Source organism: Pogoniulus pusillus, chromosome 1 (assembly GCF_015220805.1).
Source record: "Pogoniulus pusillus isolate bPogPus1 chromosome 1, bPogPus1.pri, whole genome shotgun sequence".
Taxonomy (NCBI): Eukaryota; Metazoa; Chordata; class Aves; order Piciformes; family Lybiidae; genus Pogoniulus; species Pogoniulus pusillus.
Window position 1 is genome coordinate 28,330,073 of NC_087264.1, and position 21,905 is coordinate 28,351,977.

The window sequence follows — 21,905 nt, forward strand, 5'->3', positions numbered from 1 at the left end:
GACATTTGGAATTAGCCTTTCAAGTGGCTGTCATCTTCCAGTTTGTCTAGTTGACCTCCTCTCAGGTCAACATAATTGTTAATATGTGAAAATGTGTCCAGGAGTGGTCAGGAAAGGGGGAAGTGGAAAGAAAGTAGGACGAGGTTGAGGACTATTTTGGCTATTATTTATTAATTACATCTCACCTTTTCCTTCTGCATTATCAATCAACAGTAGTGTTTGGAAGTTGCAAACAAGAGTGCAAGGTTTTTGTTGCATTGTTGTTGCATCCTCTTTAAAGTGTTGTCATTGAACTACTGGAAACAAAGGATGCTGGTTTGTGGCATGCTTCTTAAGGAGGTGTTCTACATTCAGGGAAGCTCAGTGATAATTTGGAGTGGATATGAAGCTCTGATCTGCCAACAGGTTTTCATCAGGAGAACTTACTGGCTTTTCTCTTACAAATCAGGGAGGACAGTCCTTTTATCTCATTTTTATTTGAAACTTGCTACCAGTGTCTGGGATGCCAGCTGCGAGGCAATCTCATTCAGAAGTTAATTTTCCCTGCCCTTAGATGTACCCAGAGGTAAAGGACAACAACCAACCATGCCTCCCCCCTGGTTCCTTCATCACCTGCTCCTCTGACAACACCATTCGCCTGTGGAACACCGAGAGCTCCAACATTCATGGCACAGCCCTGCACCGCAACATCCTCAGCAATGTAAGAGCCTGTGTTTTGGTCACCTCTTTCCCCTTGGGGTTGCCTTTCCTCATGCACAGGCATTCCTGAGTTAATGCCCAAACTTCTTGGGATCTCTAAGTCAGCACAAGTTTCTCTGTAAACAGAGTCTGGGAAAATAGATGAACCTGAAGAAATGCTAAGGTTGTACCAGGTGAAAGGTAGTTTGCCTGAAAGAGTTTTAGAGACTATTACTGTTTGCATAAACCACTGAAGGATTCATCACGCTTGGTCTCTTCCAAAATGTCTCATGCTGTGTACTTCCAGAGAGCTGTTTCTCTGTAATGTGTAGTCACTTTAAGATTAATTTGAAAAAGTTCCATTATATAAGGCAGAGGTTTGGGAGATTTGAATGAGAAACAGTTTACATTCACTTCATCTATATTAGAAGGAGGATAATGATAGCATTTGCTTCCATTCTTAGTTATGTTGAAAGGTCCATGGGCACAACAGCCCTGACCTTCCTTTTCTCAGAGAATCACAGAACTTTAGAGGTTGGAAGGGACCTCCAGAGATCATATTGTCCAACCCCTATGCCAAGGCAGGATCCCCTAGGGTAGTTCACACAGGAATGCATGCAGGCAGGTTTTGAAATTCTCCAGAGAAGCAGACTCCACAACCTCTCTGGACAGCCTGCTCCAGTGCTGTCACCCTCACTCTAAAGAAGTTTCTTCTCATGTTGAGGTGAAACCTTCTGTGTTCCAATTTGTAGCTGTTGCTCCTTGTCTTACTGCTGCTGACCAGTGAAAAGGGATTGGCCACATCCACTTCTCAGCACTCCACTGGTGGTGGAAAAAGTTCCTGCTTTTCTGTTGGTTCTCAAAAGGCATCAGATGATTTGGATGATCCCTTAGAAGTATTTTCAGATTCCTGCTGTGTCCTTTACTGCATTGCAATTGCTAATCTCAGAGCTTCTCTGTTGTGTGGGAGATGCTGTTAGTTTCTAGCTTGAAGTAGAATCTTCTGCAAGGGTGATTGTGAGACAGCTTTGAAACTTTCATCCTACAGTATGAAGGGGCTGTGTGCTTGCTGCTAGCTGAAAGATCCTTGTAATTGCAGTGATGCTGCCAGTGAAGTGTGTATGTTGTCCAGGAGCCCAGTTTGCAAGGCAGATGCTTTAATATTTTGTGACCATCTTATATTTCTGGGTGTGTTGTGTTCTCAGGACTTGATGAAAATCATCTATGTAGATGACAACACTCAGGTACTTCTGGACACTGATTTCAACTCAGCAGGAAGCGCAGACAAAGCTGATGCGCAAGTGATGGATACAAAGGTGGGGATACGCACTGTCTGTGTGAGTCCCAGTGGGGAGCACCTGGCCTCGGGGGACAGGATAGGCACTCTCAGGTAATCCCAAAATGCTGCTTCTGCAGATTACAGGCTGGGCAATCAAGATGAATCAAAGCTAGGTCTTGCTAATTTTATTAAACACACTGCAATCAGCTGGTTTGTGTCTTAGGATATACGAGCTGCAGTCTCTGAGGGAAATGCTGAAGGTGGAAGCCCATGATTCTGAGATTCTCTGTCTGGAGTACTCCAAACCTGATACAGGTAAGTGCAATTGAGCTGCTTCTTTCTGTATAGGAATGTAGTAGTGAGCAAGTCAGGATATCCAGCCATGATATGTCAGATCTTTGAGTGGTGAGCTACTTCTGGATTTCAGAGCAGCTTTATAGCAATGGGCCTGCAAAGCCTGACTTTGAAAAAGGTTCTTTCTTATACTTATGGGGAATATTGTAGGTTGATATTGAAACTTGTTCTGTCTGGTTTTATAGTGTGAAATCCAGAGGCCTTCCTTTATGTCCATGCACGGAGTTAGTTACAGCATCATGTTTTATCCCTAAGATGCCTTGAGCAGCCATTTTAAGATAGTGACTGTTGGAGCAAATGACTTTTTAGTAATGGTCTTGCACTCTTTTTTACCTTTCTGACAGGCTTAAAGCTCTTAGCCTCAGCCAGTCGGGATAGATTGATTCATGTCTTGGATGCTGGGAAGGACTACAGCCTGCAGCAGACCCTGGATGAACATTCTTCTTCCATCACTGCTGTGAAGTTTGCAGGTAGAGAATCATGGCCTCCCTCTGAAGCAGAAAGTCTGCTGTTTTCCCATTGTGGCTGTAGACTGATTTAACTGCTTAAATACTGGATTAGGCCAGGCTAAAGATGCAGCTGCTTTTTTGTAGTCTTCTAGCTGCAGGAAATGATATCTGCCACTATTTGCCTTCTGTTTGCTTTTGGTTTTTTCTTCCTCTCTTTCTTCCCCATTCAACCTCCCCTGACTGAAGTCCTGAGTGTTTCTTTGGAAAGCTATTTTCTGTAATGATTTACTCTCTTCAGCTGGTGTCAGATGACTACACACTGTGGTTTGTGAGAAGAACTGAGAAAGTCATTCTCCAAAAAATCCCCAAACCCACAAAAGCATTTTGGTGATTAACCAGTCACAAATAAATCTGTCACAGCAAACCAGAGTGACACTTTGCATTTATGGTAGTGGAGCACACTGCATCCCCAGCACGCAGTTACTACTGACAGGCAGACGTCGGTGTGGTGTATTGTGCTGTTGTAGGGAAGCAACAAGGGTTGGCTACTCTGCCAAAGTAAGACTGAAGGCAAGGGAGACAAAAAGGCCTCAGTGGTAAAGGGTAAGTCCCATAGTGACTGAACGAGGTGGAACAGATCAAGTGCAATAATAGTAACTAGATTCAGCCACTAGTCCAGGTCACCAGACAAATCCATAGTGGTAAGACAGATCAGCAGTTCAACGTCAGGATCAGTCTGGAGAAGGGCAGGGTCAGCTGCAGTTCAGTGCCTGCCAGGCAAGCCCATAGCAGCAAGGTAGGCTTGAGTTCAAATGAGTAAGCTGAGTGGTTGGGTCAGGATTTGGATCAGAAGGCTGCATGGCCAGGCACAGGTGTGACTGCAGTGCTGCTGCAGCATATCTCTGTTACAGTTCAAGGGTGAGAACATCAGCCCCTAAGTGAAGGGACTTTGCTGAAGCTTCATAGCAGAGATTCTCCAAAGCCACTGTGAGACTTTTTTCGAGGAGCCCCACGGCCAGCAGAAGTCACTCTGATAGGCCTGTGTTAGCAATAAGCTGACCCTGAATGCAGCCAGCTAAAATCCTAGGAGATGGGGGGACTGCACTCAAGGGCTGTCAGTGAAGGCCTTTGTGCTAATCTGTCAGCAAAAATGCTGTTGTGCTCTAAGTGAGTGCAGTTCAAGTGCACTTGTGTGATATTAGACCCATTTATGTTGTGGAAGTTTACCAGGCATTGCAAAGGAGTGCTAGAAGGAAGAAGTGAGACCTGACCCTGCAGTAAGAAAGGGCAGCAAGAAATGTGACTGACTTGGAGGACTGAAAAATGCCTATTGCCTGTTTTCAGCTCATACTGAGTGTGGACTTGTCTCATTTCCACATAGTGCTTTGGTACATAGAGAATTAACAGATGATCACACTGTTGAGGAAGAAGACAGAATTATATCCTAATCTGTTGTGCAAAGCTTCAATATTAGGGCCTTATGCATCCTGAGCATTAAAAAATGCTGTGAAGGGGCTTCTGTTTTGCTGCAGCTGGTAGGAGTCAGTCATAGCCAATCAGGACAGGAGTAAATGAGCAGTGGTAGAAATGGCAACATTTCCTCCACCTTGGATCTGCATTTATCTTTGATCAGCTCTTCCTTTTCTCTTCCAGCCAATGATGGAAAAGTGCGAATGATAAGCTGCGGGGCAGACAAGAGCATCTATTTCCGCACGGCACAGAAGGTAAACTTGCTGCAGCTTTTTGTGCTCTTGTTGAAATAATCTTTCCACAAAAGACCTCCTTTAAAGAGTGATATTAGAGTTTATATATACTCTGTTGCTATTTCAGCATTAGTGTCTTCCACTGACTTTGTGTAAGAGGTTATATCCAGCAAACCAGTTCTGTGAGGCATACAGCTGCTCCCAGCCTGACCTGACTCAGCCAGGGGCAAAGCAGAGAACTGTTATTTCTCTTTCTGCCAGGGCTATTGGGAGGAGTGGTAAAATAGGAGGCTGGAAAGAGGACTTCGTTGTACCACTAGTCCCAGCTGTTTCTGGTGGAGCTGGCTGGTGGGAAGGATTGGTTGTGCTGGCTGTGTGAGAAAATTCATCTGTGTTTAGAAGTTTTTAATAATGGGTTAGCTACTTGATGTTGACATAGTCTTTACTACGCTCCTAGACAGGAGAAGGGGTTCAGTTTACCCGAACACATCACATTGTTAGGAAGACCACTCTGTATGACATGGATGTGGACCCCAGCTGGAAATATGCAGCTATTGGATGCCAAGATCGTAACATCAGGTTAGTTTACTTGTCTTGAAAATATTTTGTAGTCACAAATGAATTGGCCAGAGTGGTCCCCTCTCCGTCGTTGTTCCTCTTAAGTTCTTTGACACAGCATTTTCACAATAATCTGAAGCCTCACCTCACACTCTGTGAGGCTGAACTCTGACTTTCCTCTTGCTGATAAAAGGCTGCGCGTATATGCACATACCCGTGGGAGTCTTGTGAGAAGCTGTAAGGTCCTACAGCTGGGACTGTAGGAACCTAAAACTCAGCTAGGTGTGACTGCCTTTGGACAAGTGGGATCCATTCTGCTCCCTTTTTATCCGTTTCTCTGATCTGTCTGCTTTTACAAAGGAGACTGTCTGTGGGTGTGTCTCTTCCTATTGTATCTGGGTGAGATGCCCAGAGGTTTTTTTATGGCTAAATACCACTACTGAATGTAGTTAGCTTTTGTATTCTAATGAAAATAAAGCTTCTTGTTCTCTTAAGCCTTTCCTTTAGTATGAAGGAGTCACAAGTATTGTTAAAGCAGGGCAGACTGAGTGAGGCTTATTAAGAGCTGTTCCTGCTACACAACTGATAACCGTTACAAGGTTTTCTCCCTCCCATCTGTTCTCTCCTTCAATGCCATGATGCTATACTTATTTTTGATTATTGGCTTGAGAATCAAGACTCAATTTTAATTGAGATAATTTGATATGATATTGTCCAGTCTTGTGCCTGTACATTGCTCTCAATGCTGTTTCCCAAACCACTGAAATTATTGGTGGTGATGGTTCAGAGAGATCATTTCTGCAAATCTTGTGTCTTGGCTGTGTATGTCATGTGAAATGAGAAACAGAAAAAAGAAAGGGATCCTGGTAACAAGAGCCACAAAGCAGTATCTGGGCGAGATGAAAGATACTGTCTTGTATCACCCCTCTCAGGGTTTTCAACATAAGCAGTGGGAAGCAGAAGAAACTTTACAAGGGATCCCAAGGTGAAGATGGCACCCTCATCAAAGTAAGCTGTTTTGTTTCATTCTTTCCTTCTTTACCTTTTTCCATTATTTCAGCTCTTATGAATGTGGCTTAGGGCTGCATGAAACGAAATGTGAGTCTGGACACAGTAGCATTTTTTTAGCTGATTGCATACTTTGTCCCTTATGCAGCTGCTGCTTCCTCATACCTCTGCCCTGAGGGGCTGGTGATCTATCTGGGTTCCATCAGGCTAAGGCAGGCATGCTGAAGCTGATCTATAACTTCTGTCTCTGACATATTTCTGAAGCAAGGCGTAGGCTCATGCTGTAAAAGCAAGAACTCATGGGAACTGTTCAAACTGTGCCAGGGGACACTCTCAGTGGACATTGGGAAGCATTTCTTTACCAGGAGGGTGGTTAAACACAGGAACAAGCTTTATAGAGATGTGGTTGATTGCTCTACGTCTGTCAGTGTTTAAGAGGCATTTGGACAACCCCCTCAATACATGCTTTAACTTGTCAGCCTTTAATTGGTCAGACAGTTGCACTTGGTAATTGTTTTAGGTTCCTTCCAGCTGAAACAGTCTAGTTTATTATTGATGGATGTGAACATCTGGATAAAAAGGGAGAGCAAAGCAAACAGTTTCAGTGTCAAGTCTTCTATTTTACAGAGGGAAAGAAGTTCTCTTTGCCTATTTTATTTCCTACAAAGTTGGTTTTTTTTATGCCAGAGTGATGAAAATGAAAAATCCATGCTGCACTTTATTGCTGGTAATGTCAGGTGCTTCATCCTATCATTTTCAGACTACAAACCATGAAGTGTTGCTGGGAGCTAAATTTTTGTTTTTAATACCCCTTGGGTTTGGTGGTGTTTGTTTTTTTTTTTTTTTAATGTGTATCTCAAGTAGGGAATCTCCATTATTTTTAATGTTGCTGTGTTTGTTTTTAGGACAATTACATAACCAGGGGATTAGAGTTGGCATGTTGCTCTGGGATGATATACATTGCAATGTGATGAGGGGAACCCAAACAGTGACACTGGAAGCAAAAGATACAGCAACAAACTAAATATAACCAAATAAAGTTACCATTCTTTGGATACCATATCTCCCTCAAACCCCAGACATTTTCAGTCAATTCCCTAATGTTCTGCAGATGACAAAGCAAGACAATTGATGACAGCAGATGTGTTTGTTGTGTAGTGCCACATTAGACTTAGTGAGGCTTTTGCAAGGAATTTTATATGTGATCCAGGGTAAGCAACAAATGGGTGTATATGAAAAGAAAAAAACAATCCAGTTAAAAAACAAGAGTTGCAAATACTGGAGATTTGACATCATCATTATCAAAAACAGTTTCTTGTGGTAGTGTTGAGTTCTTGCAGTCTTTTAAGAATTCACTTCAATCTGTCCATTCTGATAATTTTTGGAGGGTGTCTTTTGGCACGTGTGTGGGGTTTTGTTTGTTTGTTTTGATCATTAGATAAAAGGTAAGACCCCAGTGATTAAAAGGAGGTAGGAGAGAGAGCTATAACTCTATCCATTGGTGGTGCTACCTTCACAATGATTCATACATTCAATATTAATGCCTTCAGTATTTTATTAGGATGGAGATAGTTTTAAGTTTAGTTGGGTTGGAGATGTGTCTTGGCATGCTGGATAGCCTGATCATCAATCTGGAGGCTTGTGGGAGCTATTTCCATTTTATTCTATTAGCTACTAGGACTGTCTTGGGTATTCTGGACCATTTTCATGCAGTTTGAAGGCACTTTCTCACCAGATCTTTTTGCCTCTCTTATCTCCTAAACCAGGTACAAACAGATCCATCTGGTCTTTATATTGCAACCAGTTGTTCTGACAAGAACCTCTCTATCTTTGATTTCTATTCTGGCGAGTGTGTGGCAACCATGTATGGACATTCAGGTAAGACACTTGAACTCTGGGAATGGATTTTTTCTGCAATAGGGTCTGACACTAGAAAAAGCTTTCTGTTCACAGAATGTTAGGGACTGGAAGGGATCTTGGAAGATCATCAAGTCCAGCCTTGGTGCCAGAGCAGAATCACCAGAAGTAGATTCACACAGGATGGTTTCTCCCTAAAACTAAAGTTTACCCAGGAACTATTTTGGAGTAGGTTATAGTTGGATGGAGTTGTAAGAGCTTGTTTCCTTGCAATTTCAGCTTTTTTCAGACTGCATTTTGCATTGCAGGCCATAACCCATGTGCTTGTTGGGCCCTGTGTTTATACAGTATTTCTACTAGCCCTTAAGGCAGTCAGTGTTTTTTTTTGGAGTATGTTAAGTTTCATCATATACCCTCAGCTCCTACCACACAGGGGCTGTTGATTTATAGGCAAAAAGAGACTTCAGTCTTGGTGCTTATTTTGCTGTTCCCATTCCATGCCAAGCCTAGATTCCTTGTTAAATGCTTCTGGTAATTGGGGTATATTGATCTGTGAAGCATGTTAGTAATCAGCTTTTGAGTTACAGATAGGCTGTTTGGCTAATGATCTCTTCTGCCTGTTGGAATAATCCAGGGACCGTGGGTTTATTTTGTGTTTCTCTTGTGCTTTATTTCACACAGAGATTGTAACTGGGATGAAATTCAGTAATGACTGCAAACATCTGATCTCTGTTTCTGGTGACAGGTAAGAGAAGTTTGTTTGTGGTATCAGCTCATGCCATCTTACACTGGATGTGATGTGTGTCCTGAAGGAAGGTAGATTTTTTTTTTTAATAAAAAGTGTTTTATGAATTACAAGCAAGCATCAGAGCTTTCTGAATCTTAATTTTGTGCTGTTGGCTAAGCTCACAGTGCTTATATTAACCTTCTGTGGAGTGAGATGCTCATTCAAAGTTGTTCCCCTGTGGTTTTCTGAGTGTAAGTACTGTTCTCTGGAAAGGAGACAGGGATGTGGCCTGTTTCCTCACCAGCCTTCAAGTCTGTAATGTAAGGCACCTTGTGATGTTCTGACCGGTAATGCCAAAACTTTGGCTTACAATACTCCTGTTAATGAGGTGAACGAGCCTGTCTTGCAGCAAAAGGGACAGGCCTGTCCCCATTCTTTGCTCCTATCCATCTAGTCCCCTTCCCTATTCCCCAAAGACAGCTGTGCAGTGGCTGACCCCTCATTAAGCTGATTCAGGTCACTACATCAACCCCTTCCCCCTGAGCTGAGTTTTCTGCTGATTTAGTGAGCTAAATCAGGTCACCAAAAGCTTAAGTAATCACCAGACTAAGCCCAGGGGGAAAAAGCAGAGGATGTGCCTAACCTGGTGATTGCAGAGGTGAGTGGACCTGCCACTTCTGAACTTGGTGATTGCTTAAATCTCGAATACTTAAGTACTTAAACACTTAAAATAAAATGTTTCCTTTGAGAAAGGTGGCTCCTGAAGTGCTATTTCAAGACCAGAGCAACCCAGATTTTCTACTATTTTTTCCTCCTCTTTTCTATTAATAAAACACAATTGAACTGGTAAAAGTTTTAGAAGGTGAGTTGTTATGGAACACAGAATATATCACCTTCAATCTCTTCAGTTGGTAATTTCTGTCTTTCAGTAAGAAATAAATTTACTTTTTCTTTACCTTTCATGTGAGTGAATAGATTAGGGGGAAAGTTGCAGAAGAGAGTCCTTTTTTTGTGGATTTCTGATAAATTCCATAAATGTGGAAGGTTTGAGGTCCTTAGTGAGCCTGGTGATTTAGTGCAACATTCTCTTGTTCATTGTTTCCATGAGGAAAAGAGTAATATTTTTCACTGAGGGTGTGAAGGAGGTGAAGAAGAAATGAGGAAAGGATCATGAAGAGCTTTGTTTTAAGGAAAGCAGAAAGCATGTGTTTCAGTAGAGAACAGGAAAGCAGTCTTTTCACACACATCAGCATATGCAGAGGATTAAACTGAGAATAGAAACAAAAACAGATGAGGATGGGCAGGATGAGGACTGGAAGACCCTTTTCAGAAAAGTACTGCAATGGCAAAAAAAGAAAGACAGCAAAAGGAGGAGGTGGGAGTGTATTTTGTGTTGAATACTTATGTTCATACTGTTTGCTGCTCTGGGTCTGCAACTGTGGGGGTGGCATAAATGAGCAAACCAAATTTGCCCTCTGAATTTTGTTTCCTGCTTTCTAGCATTTTCTCAGCAGCAGCTGATGGTTGCTGTTGCTTTGGAAAAAGCTGCTGCTTGAGGGGAAGCAGCTGGCTGCCCTGGGTTGCCATAGTTCCCAGATGCAGTGCCTCACCACTTTCTCCTGGCTGAAAAGGTGGGGTGGGAGGATGTGATGTCATGTTCCCGTTGATGGGAATTGTCTGTGTGTGGCTTCAGTAGCTGGGATTGATGCTCCTGAGCATTGTCACAAAGGCAGGGGCACTGGGGGCAGGCAGGGAAGGTTTAGTTTTTCATTAAAATCTCTACAGACTGCAAAGTGGGTCTTCTGTTTTCTTGTTGCATGGTATGGAAATAGAAACCTTTTAAAATGTCTTCTCACAAGAGGAAAAAACAGAGGAAATGCAAGCATTCAGGATCCTGGCACATTTGGCATTTGCCTCAGGTCAGGGAGACTGAAGTTTGTGGTCATTGTTCAAAATGGCAGTGCAGATGAATTTTTACAGACTAGCAAGGAAGAGTGGAAGGCCCCTCACTGAAAACTCCTTAGTGAATTGGAGTACTCATGAGTATGATGGCACTGGCAGGTCTTGAAGAACTGGATTAAATCCCCTTTGAATTCCAAAGTAGGATGCAAGGGTTGTGAGCAATAGCAAAAGCACCACCTCTGTTTTTACAACAGTGTGAGTGTACCCAGCTAGACAGGAAAGATGGGCAAGATGAAAAGAAAGTGGTGGTTATTTTACTGTCTAGTAGCTGAAGATGAGATGTGGTGTTCCCTAACACTGAGGAAATTCCCATTGAATTTGGGTTTTTGCCAAATTTCTGAAGAAAATGAGCTAATACTGTTCATTTACCCTCTCTCAAACACTTTTGAATCCATTGACCAAGTTCAATCAAATTCCTTAGAAGTTCCCTGAAGGATATCCAAGTGAAAGATTAGGAGCATCCTGACTGCAAAAAGCACTGCCACATAAGCATAACCATTATTGCACCCCAGAGACTTTATGGGATGGTAAGCATTGGAGTAGTCGCAATCAGATGCTGCAGCTTAGCCACTGTCAGAGGGTGCAAAGGACATCTGCAGTCGCTGCGTACTCTCCTGGCCACTGAGGAGCTTGTTACAGCATTTCAGCAGTTGGTCAGATAGTCAAATAAAGGTATAGGATCAAAGAAGAGAACGTGCAAATATCTCCACAGTTGTTCTCACCCACAGGGAGTCTGCCAGGCAGGTTTTAGCCTTTTGTCATGAGGCTCACAATGGAATTGAAGCTGAAGTTTCTGTGTGAGCATCTCCCTGCCACAGACAGAAGGGTTCTTGTTTGCCTCCACAATGGGAAGTGATATCAATAAACTGAACCGTGACTTGACCTGAGCCTCGCCTTTCCCTCTTTCAGCTGTATCTTCATCTGGCGTCTGAGCTCAGAGATGACCATCAACATGCGGCAGCGACTGTCTGACATGAAGCAGAGAGGGAAGCAGGCGGAAAAGTCTCCTCCACACAAGGCAACTGGACTTATGAGGTGAGCAGAATAGACTGGGAAGAGGCTTTGGAGGGTTTAATGCAGGAAGTATGGTATTGAGATTCAGCTGTAAGGTTCCTGCTCTCTTTAGTATCTGCCAAAAGTCCTCTTATTTTCTGTTGCATTTGCCTTGGGTTTTGTCCCTTCTTTGTGACTTCTGTGGATATAGAAGCTTGACTATGGTCTTCCAGACATAATTGTGTTGCTTCACTGATGTGCAGTGGTGTGCAGTGCCCCTTTTATGTTTGTTTAGTTTAATGTTGTGGTCAGAAATTTTAATAAGCACTACTGAAGTTGGTACACAGCATCCCACCAGGGAAGTCTTGCTTCTTCATGAAGAAAGCCCTCTGGATCTAGGCTGAATGTGATTGAAAAGCTGTTTTCTGCAGTTTCACTACTAAAGCATGAGCTGTTTGGGTTTGCCATGTTGATTATCATTCTTAAAGAGTCCTTACAGTTGTGCTGTTTCTTTGTTAAATATTTTCCAGAGGCTTTGAAAAAGGTCACCTAAAAATAATCATAGTATAAACAATAAATATAAAAATCATTTCCATGGGAAAAGTTCTTGGCAGTTAAATCATGTTATTATTTTTTGCTCGGTAAACAAGGTGTCTAAAAGCAGACTTGCCACAGCCTAGAAACTGCATAGACCTAAATTTATCTGGTGACCTTTCTTTAAAAAGTGGTGCTTAAACACAGACCCTGTTTTTAAACAGGGCAAGAGTGACAGAGGATTATGGATTATTAGTGTAATGTATTTGGTTTCTCTGTTGTTAGTAAGTGGTTGAGACTGGTTTGACTGTTTATCAATGCAGAGGAGGGTCCTGAACAAACTAATGTGAGATAAAAATGGAGAAAAGAGAATAAACAAAAGTTTTTAATGCCACGTTCCACAATTTTCCTCCTCCGAGTGACTACAAATTGAGTTCTGGATATACAATTGCCAAATCACTGGAGGACTTAACCACAGTGGTGATTGTGTTAAGTATCACAAGGACTTGCCCACTCCCTTTGGGAGCGAATAATGTTGAAACAAGTCCACCTGCATAGTTTCATTTGGGAAAGTATTCAAACGAGTCTTGTCTAATAAGTGCTTTTGGTAGTGATGCTGGGGGAACTCAGGAAGCCTTTTTTCCAGCCAGAATTCTGGAGCTGTCAAGCAACATGCTTTTTATAGCAGGCTCTCCATCATTCCAGCAGCTGCAGCCTTAGCCTACTGAGGCTCAGGCTGTGACAGATAATCCCAGTCCTCTTCCGCATTAGGTGATGCTTGTTTCCGTCACAGACGCTTGCTGAAGGGCGGTGTTAGTGCCACGCCAAGCCCAGAACTATTAAACTTGTTTGGTAACCTCTCTGCAAGCCTGGAATCTACTTGTTTGGTCAGCTCTGAAAGCTTGTTTTCAGTTTTGATCAACTGCTGTAGTCACTGGCGATCAGCAAAGACGTAACTCCAGAGCATTTTGGACTGAGGCTGAATATGGAGGAAGAGCCTATTGGACCAGCATTACTGAGGTGGGAGAAGGAAAACTAATGAACTTGAGTAAGACTGGTTTTCTAGGAGCCCTCTACCTGTTGTGGTTGTGTTTCCAAAGTCTGGCTGGTTAGGTTGTGGTGGAGAGCTGAATTGCTCCTTGCTGTGTAAAACTGTTGCCTCAAAAGGACTTGCAGTAGCATAAGGAAGCCCCCTGCCTGGTGATACGTCATGTCTTTTAATAGGTTTTCTCTAGAAAAGTGTTGCTAGGATTTGGTGAGAGAAGTGCTGCATTCTGCTAGCTCCATAGTTTGAGTGTATGATGGGAAGAGTAATCAAAATGATACTGGAGAAACAAAACCGAGCTGAGGCAGCACTGGGAAGCAGATTTCCAGTTCAGGGCAGTGCTGTCTTTATCCAGATGCAACTGGCAGGGCAGGAATTGGCCCAGTTTAGTAATATCTGAAGTGTAAGCATGCAGAAGATGCCTTTCTGGGTCAAATCGGTGCTCCATGAAGGCCAGTATTCTGCCTGTGGCAATGGCAATGGCAATGGAAGATACTATATAGCAAGACACTTTGTGAGCTTTGCTTTATGAACCTTTGTGACCCATTTGTCTCATGCTCAATTGTTACATTAGGGGTGCTAGGAGGTGCATCTCTACCTGTTCCCTGTCACAGACCCATTGTCCCCTGAATTTGTGTAAATCCTTTCTGAACTTTGTAATATTGTCTATTTCTGCAACCTCCTTACTTTTTTGTCTCTGTTAAACCATACCCCTGCTACTTTCACTGAAAACTCTCTGCTTCTGAATATTGTGAGCTTTGATCAACCATTGTTCTATATCCACCTATCTCTAGTCCCCATGGATTTGTAAACCTTCACCATGACCTCTCTTCATCCAACCTTGTCTCCAAATGGACCCTTGTCAGTTCCTCCAAAACTTCTAGAAAGACTAAATCTTCTGAAGGGTTTTTCTGACTCAATATTATGGGACATTGTGTTATTTTGGAAATAATCTGACCTGTATCAACCACAGTTCTCCACAGTGCCCCTGGAAGCCTTTCAGGTCTGCCTCAAGTTGTGACAGTTGCAGATGTGTGCTTTTCTTTTATCTGCTGAACATGAGGAGCTTTGACTGGGACAGTAGAACTTGTACTTGGCTGATATTGCTGGTACATTTTGGATTTGAGGGATTTATATTTTCTGAAAAAGAACCCTGTAAAAATCTTGTAACAGGGATTTGATTTTGATCCAGGTAGGTATTTATTGTTTAGAAAAGCTTGCCTTAATTTTTGGGAGGGAAGTTTTAAATTGATTTTGCTGTGGAATGTTTGCAGGGCTTTTAGTCATGTTTTAGCTGAGTATTTATATTATATTTGAGTATTTATTATATCTTTTTTTAATTTAAAAAACCCATGTTTTCCATTTTGCTGAAGCTTTAGTATAAATAACATGAGGTAGAAATGTTACCCAAATTAAATATGTGTGCTGAAGAAGTTCTCTGTGTCAGATATATTTGGAGGGAAGAGCTCCTTATCAAATTCTCAGTGAGGCTTTGGTCCAGCCCAGCAAAGCTGTGTAGTTTCCAAGGCTCAGAATGGGGCAGGCTTTTGATGCCAGATCAGTAGTGGTGCCTGAGTCTGTGCTGAATTACTGCAATTAGAATGTCAGGGAAACTCTGAAGTCAGCAGCACTGTGATCTTTCTGTGGGGAAAAGCAGGGCAGCTTTCCTTTTAAAACCATAAGGCACCTTTAGGGGGAAGGTGGGGAGCCATGTGCTAGTGATCCCTGCCATGTATAATGCTGCAGTTTTGTAACTATGCCCCTAAAGCTGAGGGTTTAAGTAGCACAAGATCAGAGTGAGAATGCTGACAAACATACCTCTTTAAATGGATAGTTGCCATTCTTGTCTGTTTTGTTTTGTTTTGAGAAAGGCAGAAGAGTTGAATTCAGGACACACAAAAGAAAAGAAATTACCTAACATCACATATTTTAATACTAGAACTCCATAAAGAGATGTGCTCCTTTTTAAGTCTATATAAGTGTCTTCAGGACTTCTTAATTAAAGGTCATTCCTTGCCATTGACCCTGTTCTGGCAAACCCTTCAGAAAACAGGAGGTGAAGTGTAACTGATTCTGCCCAGCTGTGCAGGATGAGATCCAGGCATGGCACTAAAATGGGATAGTTCTTCAGCAAAGGAAGACAAGAGGAAGGGTAGTTAAAATCCTTGCTCTGAGTCACAGGTATGATGAGAATTGTACATGTCTGTACACGCTGTTCTGGAATAGATACTCTCAAACACTGATTCTGGTATAATGATTTGGCTGAACACACTCTCAGCAGGAATTCAGCAAAACACAGAATTCTTATTTCTTCACTTTTCAAGTACTCTTCTGTGATGCTTATTTGGAAGCAGCATCCCAGCTTGAGACCTCACTTTACATTACTGAAACTTCCATCTAACGAGGAGCAAGAGCTGAGGAAAAGTTGGGTATATAGGTACCGCAGAGTACTTAGAAGAAAGTCCAAGGTACAGAAAGGAAAAGAGAGGAAGAAGGAAGTTGAGAATTCTGAATTGCAGGGTTAACTTGGGTAAGCACAACAGTTAAAACACTCAATACCTTGTGAACCTAGATTTCATTTTCAGGAGTATCTCAATTTCAAGTCAGTGGGCCTAAGATCCTTTTTGAAAACCCTCCCTTCAAGTCACAAGACTGAGTTTGAAAAGCATATTTAAGATGTAAAAAAGAGGGTGTAGAAGGAGAGTGTGAATTTTTGCTGGGATAATGCAAGATAACTCTTATCTTTGTATCAAACACATGCAATTTCATAATTCATTTGGCACTTCCTGTGTGGTACAAAAAATCACCCATCTGACTTCCAATATATTCTCTTACTCAGCTCCTTTGAGGCTATTTGAACATGCTTTTATTCCCATTACTAATTTTGGGTGTCACCATCTGATGGACAGGGCTGTCTTTCTCTTTGTAGCGTGAAACACATTGATATTATTCTCCATTGACACCAGTGACAGTACACACAGGAGTTCAGAGAAGGTAGCCTTGCCTTGTCACACCACCTCATCATAGTGAGGTATTCAACCACTTAGTGCTTAATAGTTCCACCCTTCTTCCCCAGTAAACTCCTCAACCAACCATAGTTAATACAAGCAGAAATAACTATAGGAATAACAGCTGAAGTTACTGATAAGAGGTTTAATATACTATATATAAATGTAATGTACCTCATGGGATGGAACATGGCATAACCTTAAATGTGTTGTGGTGCTTGATCTTTGTTAATAATCCCCTGCTTAGACACAAGAACTTGAAAGTGACAACATGGGTACGTAAGGAGACAGTGAAAAAAGGTGGAGACTTGACAAACTCAAATGTCAAAAGCAGATGAGAACAGCCCAACACAAAACTGCTTCACTGAAGGACTCTGCAGACCAGTTCAATGTTTAAATGTTTTTGCTAGAACACCTCAAAGCTCATCTGAAAGGGTAGTTGTTGCTCAGCACTCTTAATGAAACAGAAATTAATGTTCTGCCCTATATATGGGAAGAGAAAAGATTAAAATATCTTAACTACTTCTTACCACATTTCAATGCTGCCTGCTATCTGTTAGCTGCAGGAGAAGTTGGGCCTTTGCCAGACTGCTCTGTGTTTGGTGGATGAGATATTTTTACTTCATGAATAATGCTTGGCACTTAACACCCACCAGTGCTACCCTATAAAATGTCACTAATGTTAAGTTTGACACTGTAGCTCAAGGACATGGAGTGGGTGCTGCTCATATTGATTTGTTAGAGATTCTTTGCTTGTTTAGTTATTTTCCAAAGTGAGTCAGTTCATTTGGTTCTGTTGACTGAAGGGGCAGAAAGAGAGGAGAAGGAGGGAAGGCAAAGTTTGGTCTTGGTAAGTGCCCTTGATTGGTGTTGGGGAATTCTATGTGGGATATACCTCTGAGGTCTGAGTGGGAACACTTGTCTGATCTACTTTGATTAAAGATCTGCCCCCAGTATGTTTTACATTATTCCTTGTGGCTGAAGGCTAAAAAAGACAGCATGGTGATTTTATGGTGTGTGGGCTGTGCCTTCAGGTTCTGCCTGGTGCAATCCTTGATGTGAGCGTGGCCCTTATGTGGTAATTTACCAGATACCAAATTGTTGTCAAACAAGGAGTATCTGTAGAACATTTTTGATGTGTAAAACAGTTCCAGAGAAGAAATGCTTAAGGCTGGGCAAAACATTTGCCTTTCAAATGTGTTCTATGAACTTCACTGTATCAGTTTGCAGGGTCTGAAGTGGAAGGCCAAGTTTTCATTCCACTTTCACAGACTCATTTACTTTTGTTCTGGTTTCTGTCATCCTTCTACATGTATGAGATGGTTGTTATGTCAGAGTCTACACACCCTTGTGCAGAGCTTAACTTGCCCTGTTTCTCACAGATGGGTTTTGGTAGAGCAAGGGCAGTTTGGGAGAGTTAAGGCAGTCTGCTAAGTGTGACTGGAGAGAAGGTGAAGAACTGCCTGGTGTAAGGATTGAAATGGTGGGCAACTCTTGAAATAGACCTTAATGCTCCTTCCAATTCTTGCCTCCCAGGCACGAATCCATCTCTGCTCTGACTTCTGTGCCTGCACTTTCATCAGACAGTGACAAGGATGGCGAAGACGAAGGGAATGACGAAGATGAATTGCGTGGGTTGCAGTCTTTCCATATTCAGTCCAGCTGCAACACTGAGAGGGACTCAGGTATGAATGGGAGAGAGGCAGACGTGGAGAAAAATGGGATGAATGGGAAGTGGGTCAGAGATGAATGACACTGGCTTCTGTATAACAAGGTATAGACAGAAGAGAAAGACAAAGACAGAAAAAGATAGATCAGCACCAATGGGTAACGTGGAGTTGTCCATTCCCGTATCTGAAGAGGAGTACATTTTGGAGTTCTCCAATTAGAAATGTGGCTGTTAAATTGCCAGGTTTCTTGATAGTTCAAACTAGGCAAATACTGAATTAATGCCTTGGGCTTGTGTCTACAAGCTATTAGAAATTCATAGAAGCCAAAAGAGATCCTATGCAGGGTTCTAGAGGTGTCTGGTAAAACTTAGAGCATTGTTACTAATGTGAAGTATTTTCACCACAGATGGTAGCAGTGTATGGGGCAAGGTTTTTCCCTAAGCTGTTGGTGAGTTGCTGCATTGTGAACAGGTGTTCTGCAATGGAGCTGATGAGTCAGTGAAGATCTTATGTAAAACAGCATGGTTCCTTTGAAAGCTTGATACAATGATTTGGTAGTCTGTGGGAAAGCATTTGTTGGTAGTGGTCCTCCATCCAAAAGGTATCCTGTCTTTGAGGAGAGATGAGGCAAGAGGTCTTCAAAAAGCTGTCCTACTGGCCAAGGATGTCAACTAACTGTATATCATTTTCCCTTTTCAGATCCAGATCTTACCCTCTCCAGAAGCCTTTCCCATTGGGAAATGAGGCGGGTGAGTTGCTAGACCTTGAAATTGTGTTTGTTGTCCCAGGGAAACCAGAAAGTAAATTATCTTGGGGATTGAAAACTTAATTTGCACTGGTGGGAAAGGTATAGCTGTGGTGGGGAACTATTGAGAATCCTCTCTATGAAGAGACACTTAGGGATGGCAAAATAGAGCCTTAAGAGACTGCTTCCCTTTGGATTTTTGCATTGGTGTCTTTGCATACTTTTGCCCTTTCATTTCTGGGCTGAGTCTCATGCGGTGCTGAAGGTGATGGTATACTTGGATCCAAGATGGGCATTTGAATGTTTAGTTCTGCAAGAAGCAGCAATTGAAGTATCCTCTGTACTTGGTGCTTTATGATTAAGGGAGGAACTTTAAGTGTTTCAGAGGGCTTTGGTTCTTTTGTGAAGGTGGACATAATGATGTTTTTCTCTGGGTCCTGTATTTCCTCTCCTGTTTTTCCATCAACAGAACTCAGTCCCTAAGATTGTCTTTCAATTTCCTTCAGGCCAAGGAGATAGCAGCAATCCAGCGCTCCGAGGCGCCGATGGGCAAGATGCCACGGCAGCGTGGGCGCTGGTCCCAGCCCAGCAGCAGCATAGAGATGACTGTGAAGTCCATGCTTGACCTGCGTCAGCTGGAGTCTTTCTCCGTGTCCCGTTCTCCAAGCCGAGACTCGCTGTCTCAGAACAGCAATGGGGATGACAGAGAGGAACAGGCAGATCTACCTGTGCACATCGACAAAGTAAGGGCAGTACTACTCTGAGGAGGTGGATCTACTCTGACTGCATCTGTCCTGCTTCTGTTTGATCACCTGCCTTTATTACTACTTGATGCTGTTCTTTGTATCTTTAGAGATTACTCTAAACACATTCTGAGAAACTTGTTCAGATATCTCCACTGCAGTTAGTATTCCTGCAATGTGTGACTCTGCCATAGCAGAGCCAATATGGGATCCAGGTTTTTTTCCAATGATGGGGATTACTTCATGTTTTATTTTAGTTTTTTTATTCTTTATGGAAAAAAAATACTGAGAAGCTGAGCTTGGAACTACAGATATGTACCTGAGTCCCTCTTTGTTCACTCTTGCAAGGGACTGGTTTCTTGACTGTAGTACCCACTGAAATGGTGCTCATATGGTGCTGTGCCAGGTTCTCTTTAGTCATTGTATTGATGGGTCACAGCAAGTAAAGTGTGCTCATACCTCAGAGTGCTAGTGCTTCTTTCACAGGAGCAGTCTGTCCTGGTGGCTAACATTAGAAATTTTCCTTCCTTTATAACTGTGTGGCTGAGAAGAGGATTAGGGGGTTTATTGCAGTAAGTCACTGTTTTTCAGCTGTGGCCCACAGACTTCTCTGAACTATGTCTGATCAGTCTATGAAAGGTAGTGGTAGAACCTCTTGCCACATGTCTCATGCTGCTAATGTGTGGTCAAAGAAGGATAGAGAGCCCAGTATTTTGCCAGGGAATTCTAGGGAACTGCAAACAGGAAACACAACAGGAAACTACATCAGGAGTTTGTCAAGTTTAGTAAATAAGGAACAGGAAAGGCATAGGAGCGCTGTGATTTCTGATCATATTCTGTGCTGTAATGCATACTTTCTAGTTCTGCACAGCACTTGCTGACTTAAGGGAAAGACACTAGTAATAGCTCATTTCTCTCTTTTTCCCTGGTAATATCTCATTTTCTCTCTTTTAAAACCAGGTGGGCAGCTCAATACCTCCCCAGGATAATCGATCATGCATGCGACCCCAAGTGATCCAGCTTGTGCCTTGTGAAGAGGGGATTTTCTCTCAGGAACTGGAGCCTTCTGAGAGTGAGGAGTGTGTAATCTACCCGGAGCAAGATGAGATCAATCCCATAGACACAAGCAGGTTAAATATAAGCTCTTTGCAATGCATGGCTTAGATGTTTCTGTTTTAGTGTGCTTACAGCTTGTGTGGTAACTTGGATAAGTTGACATACTCTGCCTGATTGACGCCAGACGTGTTTAGTTGAGAGTTTTGTGACAGCCTGATGCTAAAGGAATCTGAAGCTAAGATGGCGTTATTGAAATAGTCTTTCCTCTGAGGAAACTGCCTATGAGCAGCTTCCTCCAATTTGGTGTTTGGGGTTTTTTTTTGTTGTTGTTGAATAAACAACTTGGGAGCAGCCTTTTTTCTGCTCTCTCCCTTATCTGGATTGAAATAAGCAAAACCACCCAACAGTAACTTCTACGAGGCAGTGAAATGTCTCCCCAGGAGAAATGACAGCACACTATTACTTATGACAATTTGAAATGTAATGGGGCAAGAATTTAACAAATGTAGTATGTGATGACCCTTCTGTGAGAAAAAAACAGCTTGTGTGAGACAGATGGAATTGAAAAGGGCACTGGAGACAGTGGAGACCTTTTTTTTTTTTTTTCCTCTCTGCTGTTTAGTTTACTTCACTTGATTTTCCATTTCATTATGTGCTCCATTATTTTTTTTCTTTCCCTGAATTTCCCTTCCCCTCTTAACCTGATACTAATAGCTGTTTAATTTCCTGCGTCTCCTCCTGCTCTGTTACAAGGAGCACGCTGGTACCTTTAAACAGGCTTTTATGCAAGAGTGCATGCCAAGAATTTGCAGCTGAAGCTGCTACTTTTCTCCCAGTTTCTCTTTACTTAGATTTTAAATTTTATGATGATACCATTTGGGCAGAGCAGGCCCATGTGCTGCTCCATCACATAAGAAAGGGAGGCCCTCTGGTGATGCTGGTTACAGACTGGACATGTTCCAAAGGATACAGAGTTTGCAAGCTGACAGGGATAATTGCTGTTAGGTTCTGTTGAGTGACTTCTGCATCCTACCTCGTGTTGGATCATGTCTGAAACCAATATGTTTCAGAAAGTGGAAAACTGAGGTCTGCAGGCATCAGGTGAAAGAATGTTTAATGAAACAAGGCTCATGAAATGACAACAGAAATCAGGAGCCTTGCCCTGCAGTGCTGTATGCTTGTACTACGTTCTTCAGTCTTGCTCAAACCCAGAATTTTTATTTTGCCACATGGAAGCTGCCCAAAGAAAGAGATCACGAACATGAGAAAATAGTATATTAGAGCTCATAAATCTATGGCAAACTGAAGTTTCTATCTAGGTACAGGCTGGTTTTACTCCCTTTTTCATTAGGTAGACCTCTATGTTTGTTCCTCACCTGTGCTGGAAATGAAGCCAGGGCAGTTCTGTGCTGGTGCCTGGTGATCCTGGGAAAGTGACAACACCCAGGAAGTCAGACAGTCCCCTTGAGACTTCACTGTCCAAGCTTAATGAAATGCAAAAAATGTACTGTATAATGAGAGAAATCAACTTCTTTT

General features: G+C 42.4%; 1 protein-coding gene across 2 annotated transcripts in view; it reads left to right on the forward strand.

Annotated features, from left to right (window-relative positions):
* The window catches only part of MAPKBP1 (mitogen-activated protein kinase binding protein 1), a 102,743-nt gene that overhangs the window by 65,935 nt on the left and 14,903 nt on the right, over nucleotides 1-21,905 (forward strand). For both annotated transcript variants that reach the window (XM_064146200.1, XM_064146206.1), the window contains 14 exons: nucleotides 554-700; nucleotides 1,884-2,068; nucleotides 2,181-2,272; nucleotides 2,656-2,781; nucleotides 4,414-4,484; nucleotides 4,921-5,042; nucleotides 5,954-6,029; nucleotides 7,796-7,907; nucleotides 8,568-8,631; nucleotides 11,485-11,610; nucleotides 17,692-17,840; nucleotides 18,525-18,574; nucleotides 19,077-19,313; nucleotides 20,274-20,443. In XM_064146200.1, coding sequence (XP_064002270.1) covers nucleotides 554-700; nucleotides 1,884-2,068; nucleotides 2,181-2,272; nucleotides 2,656-2,781; nucleotides 4,414-4,484; nucleotides 4,921-5,042; nucleotides 5,954-6,029; nucleotides 7,796-7,907; nucleotides 8,568-8,631; nucleotides 11,485-11,610; nucleotides 17,692-17,840; nucleotides 18,525-18,574; nucleotides 19,077-19,313; nucleotides 20,274-20,443 — 1,727 coding nt within the window. The remainder of the gene's footprint in view (nucleotides 1-553; nucleotides 701-1,883; nucleotides 2,069-2,180; nucleotides 2,273-2,655; nucleotides 2,782-4,413; nucleotides 4,485-4,920; nucleotides 5,043-5,953; nucleotides 6,030-7,795; nucleotides 7,908-8,567; nucleotides 8,632-11,484; nucleotides 11,611-17,691; nucleotides 17,841-18,524; nucleotides 18,575-19,076; nucleotides 19,314-20,273; nucleotides 20,444-21,905) is intronic.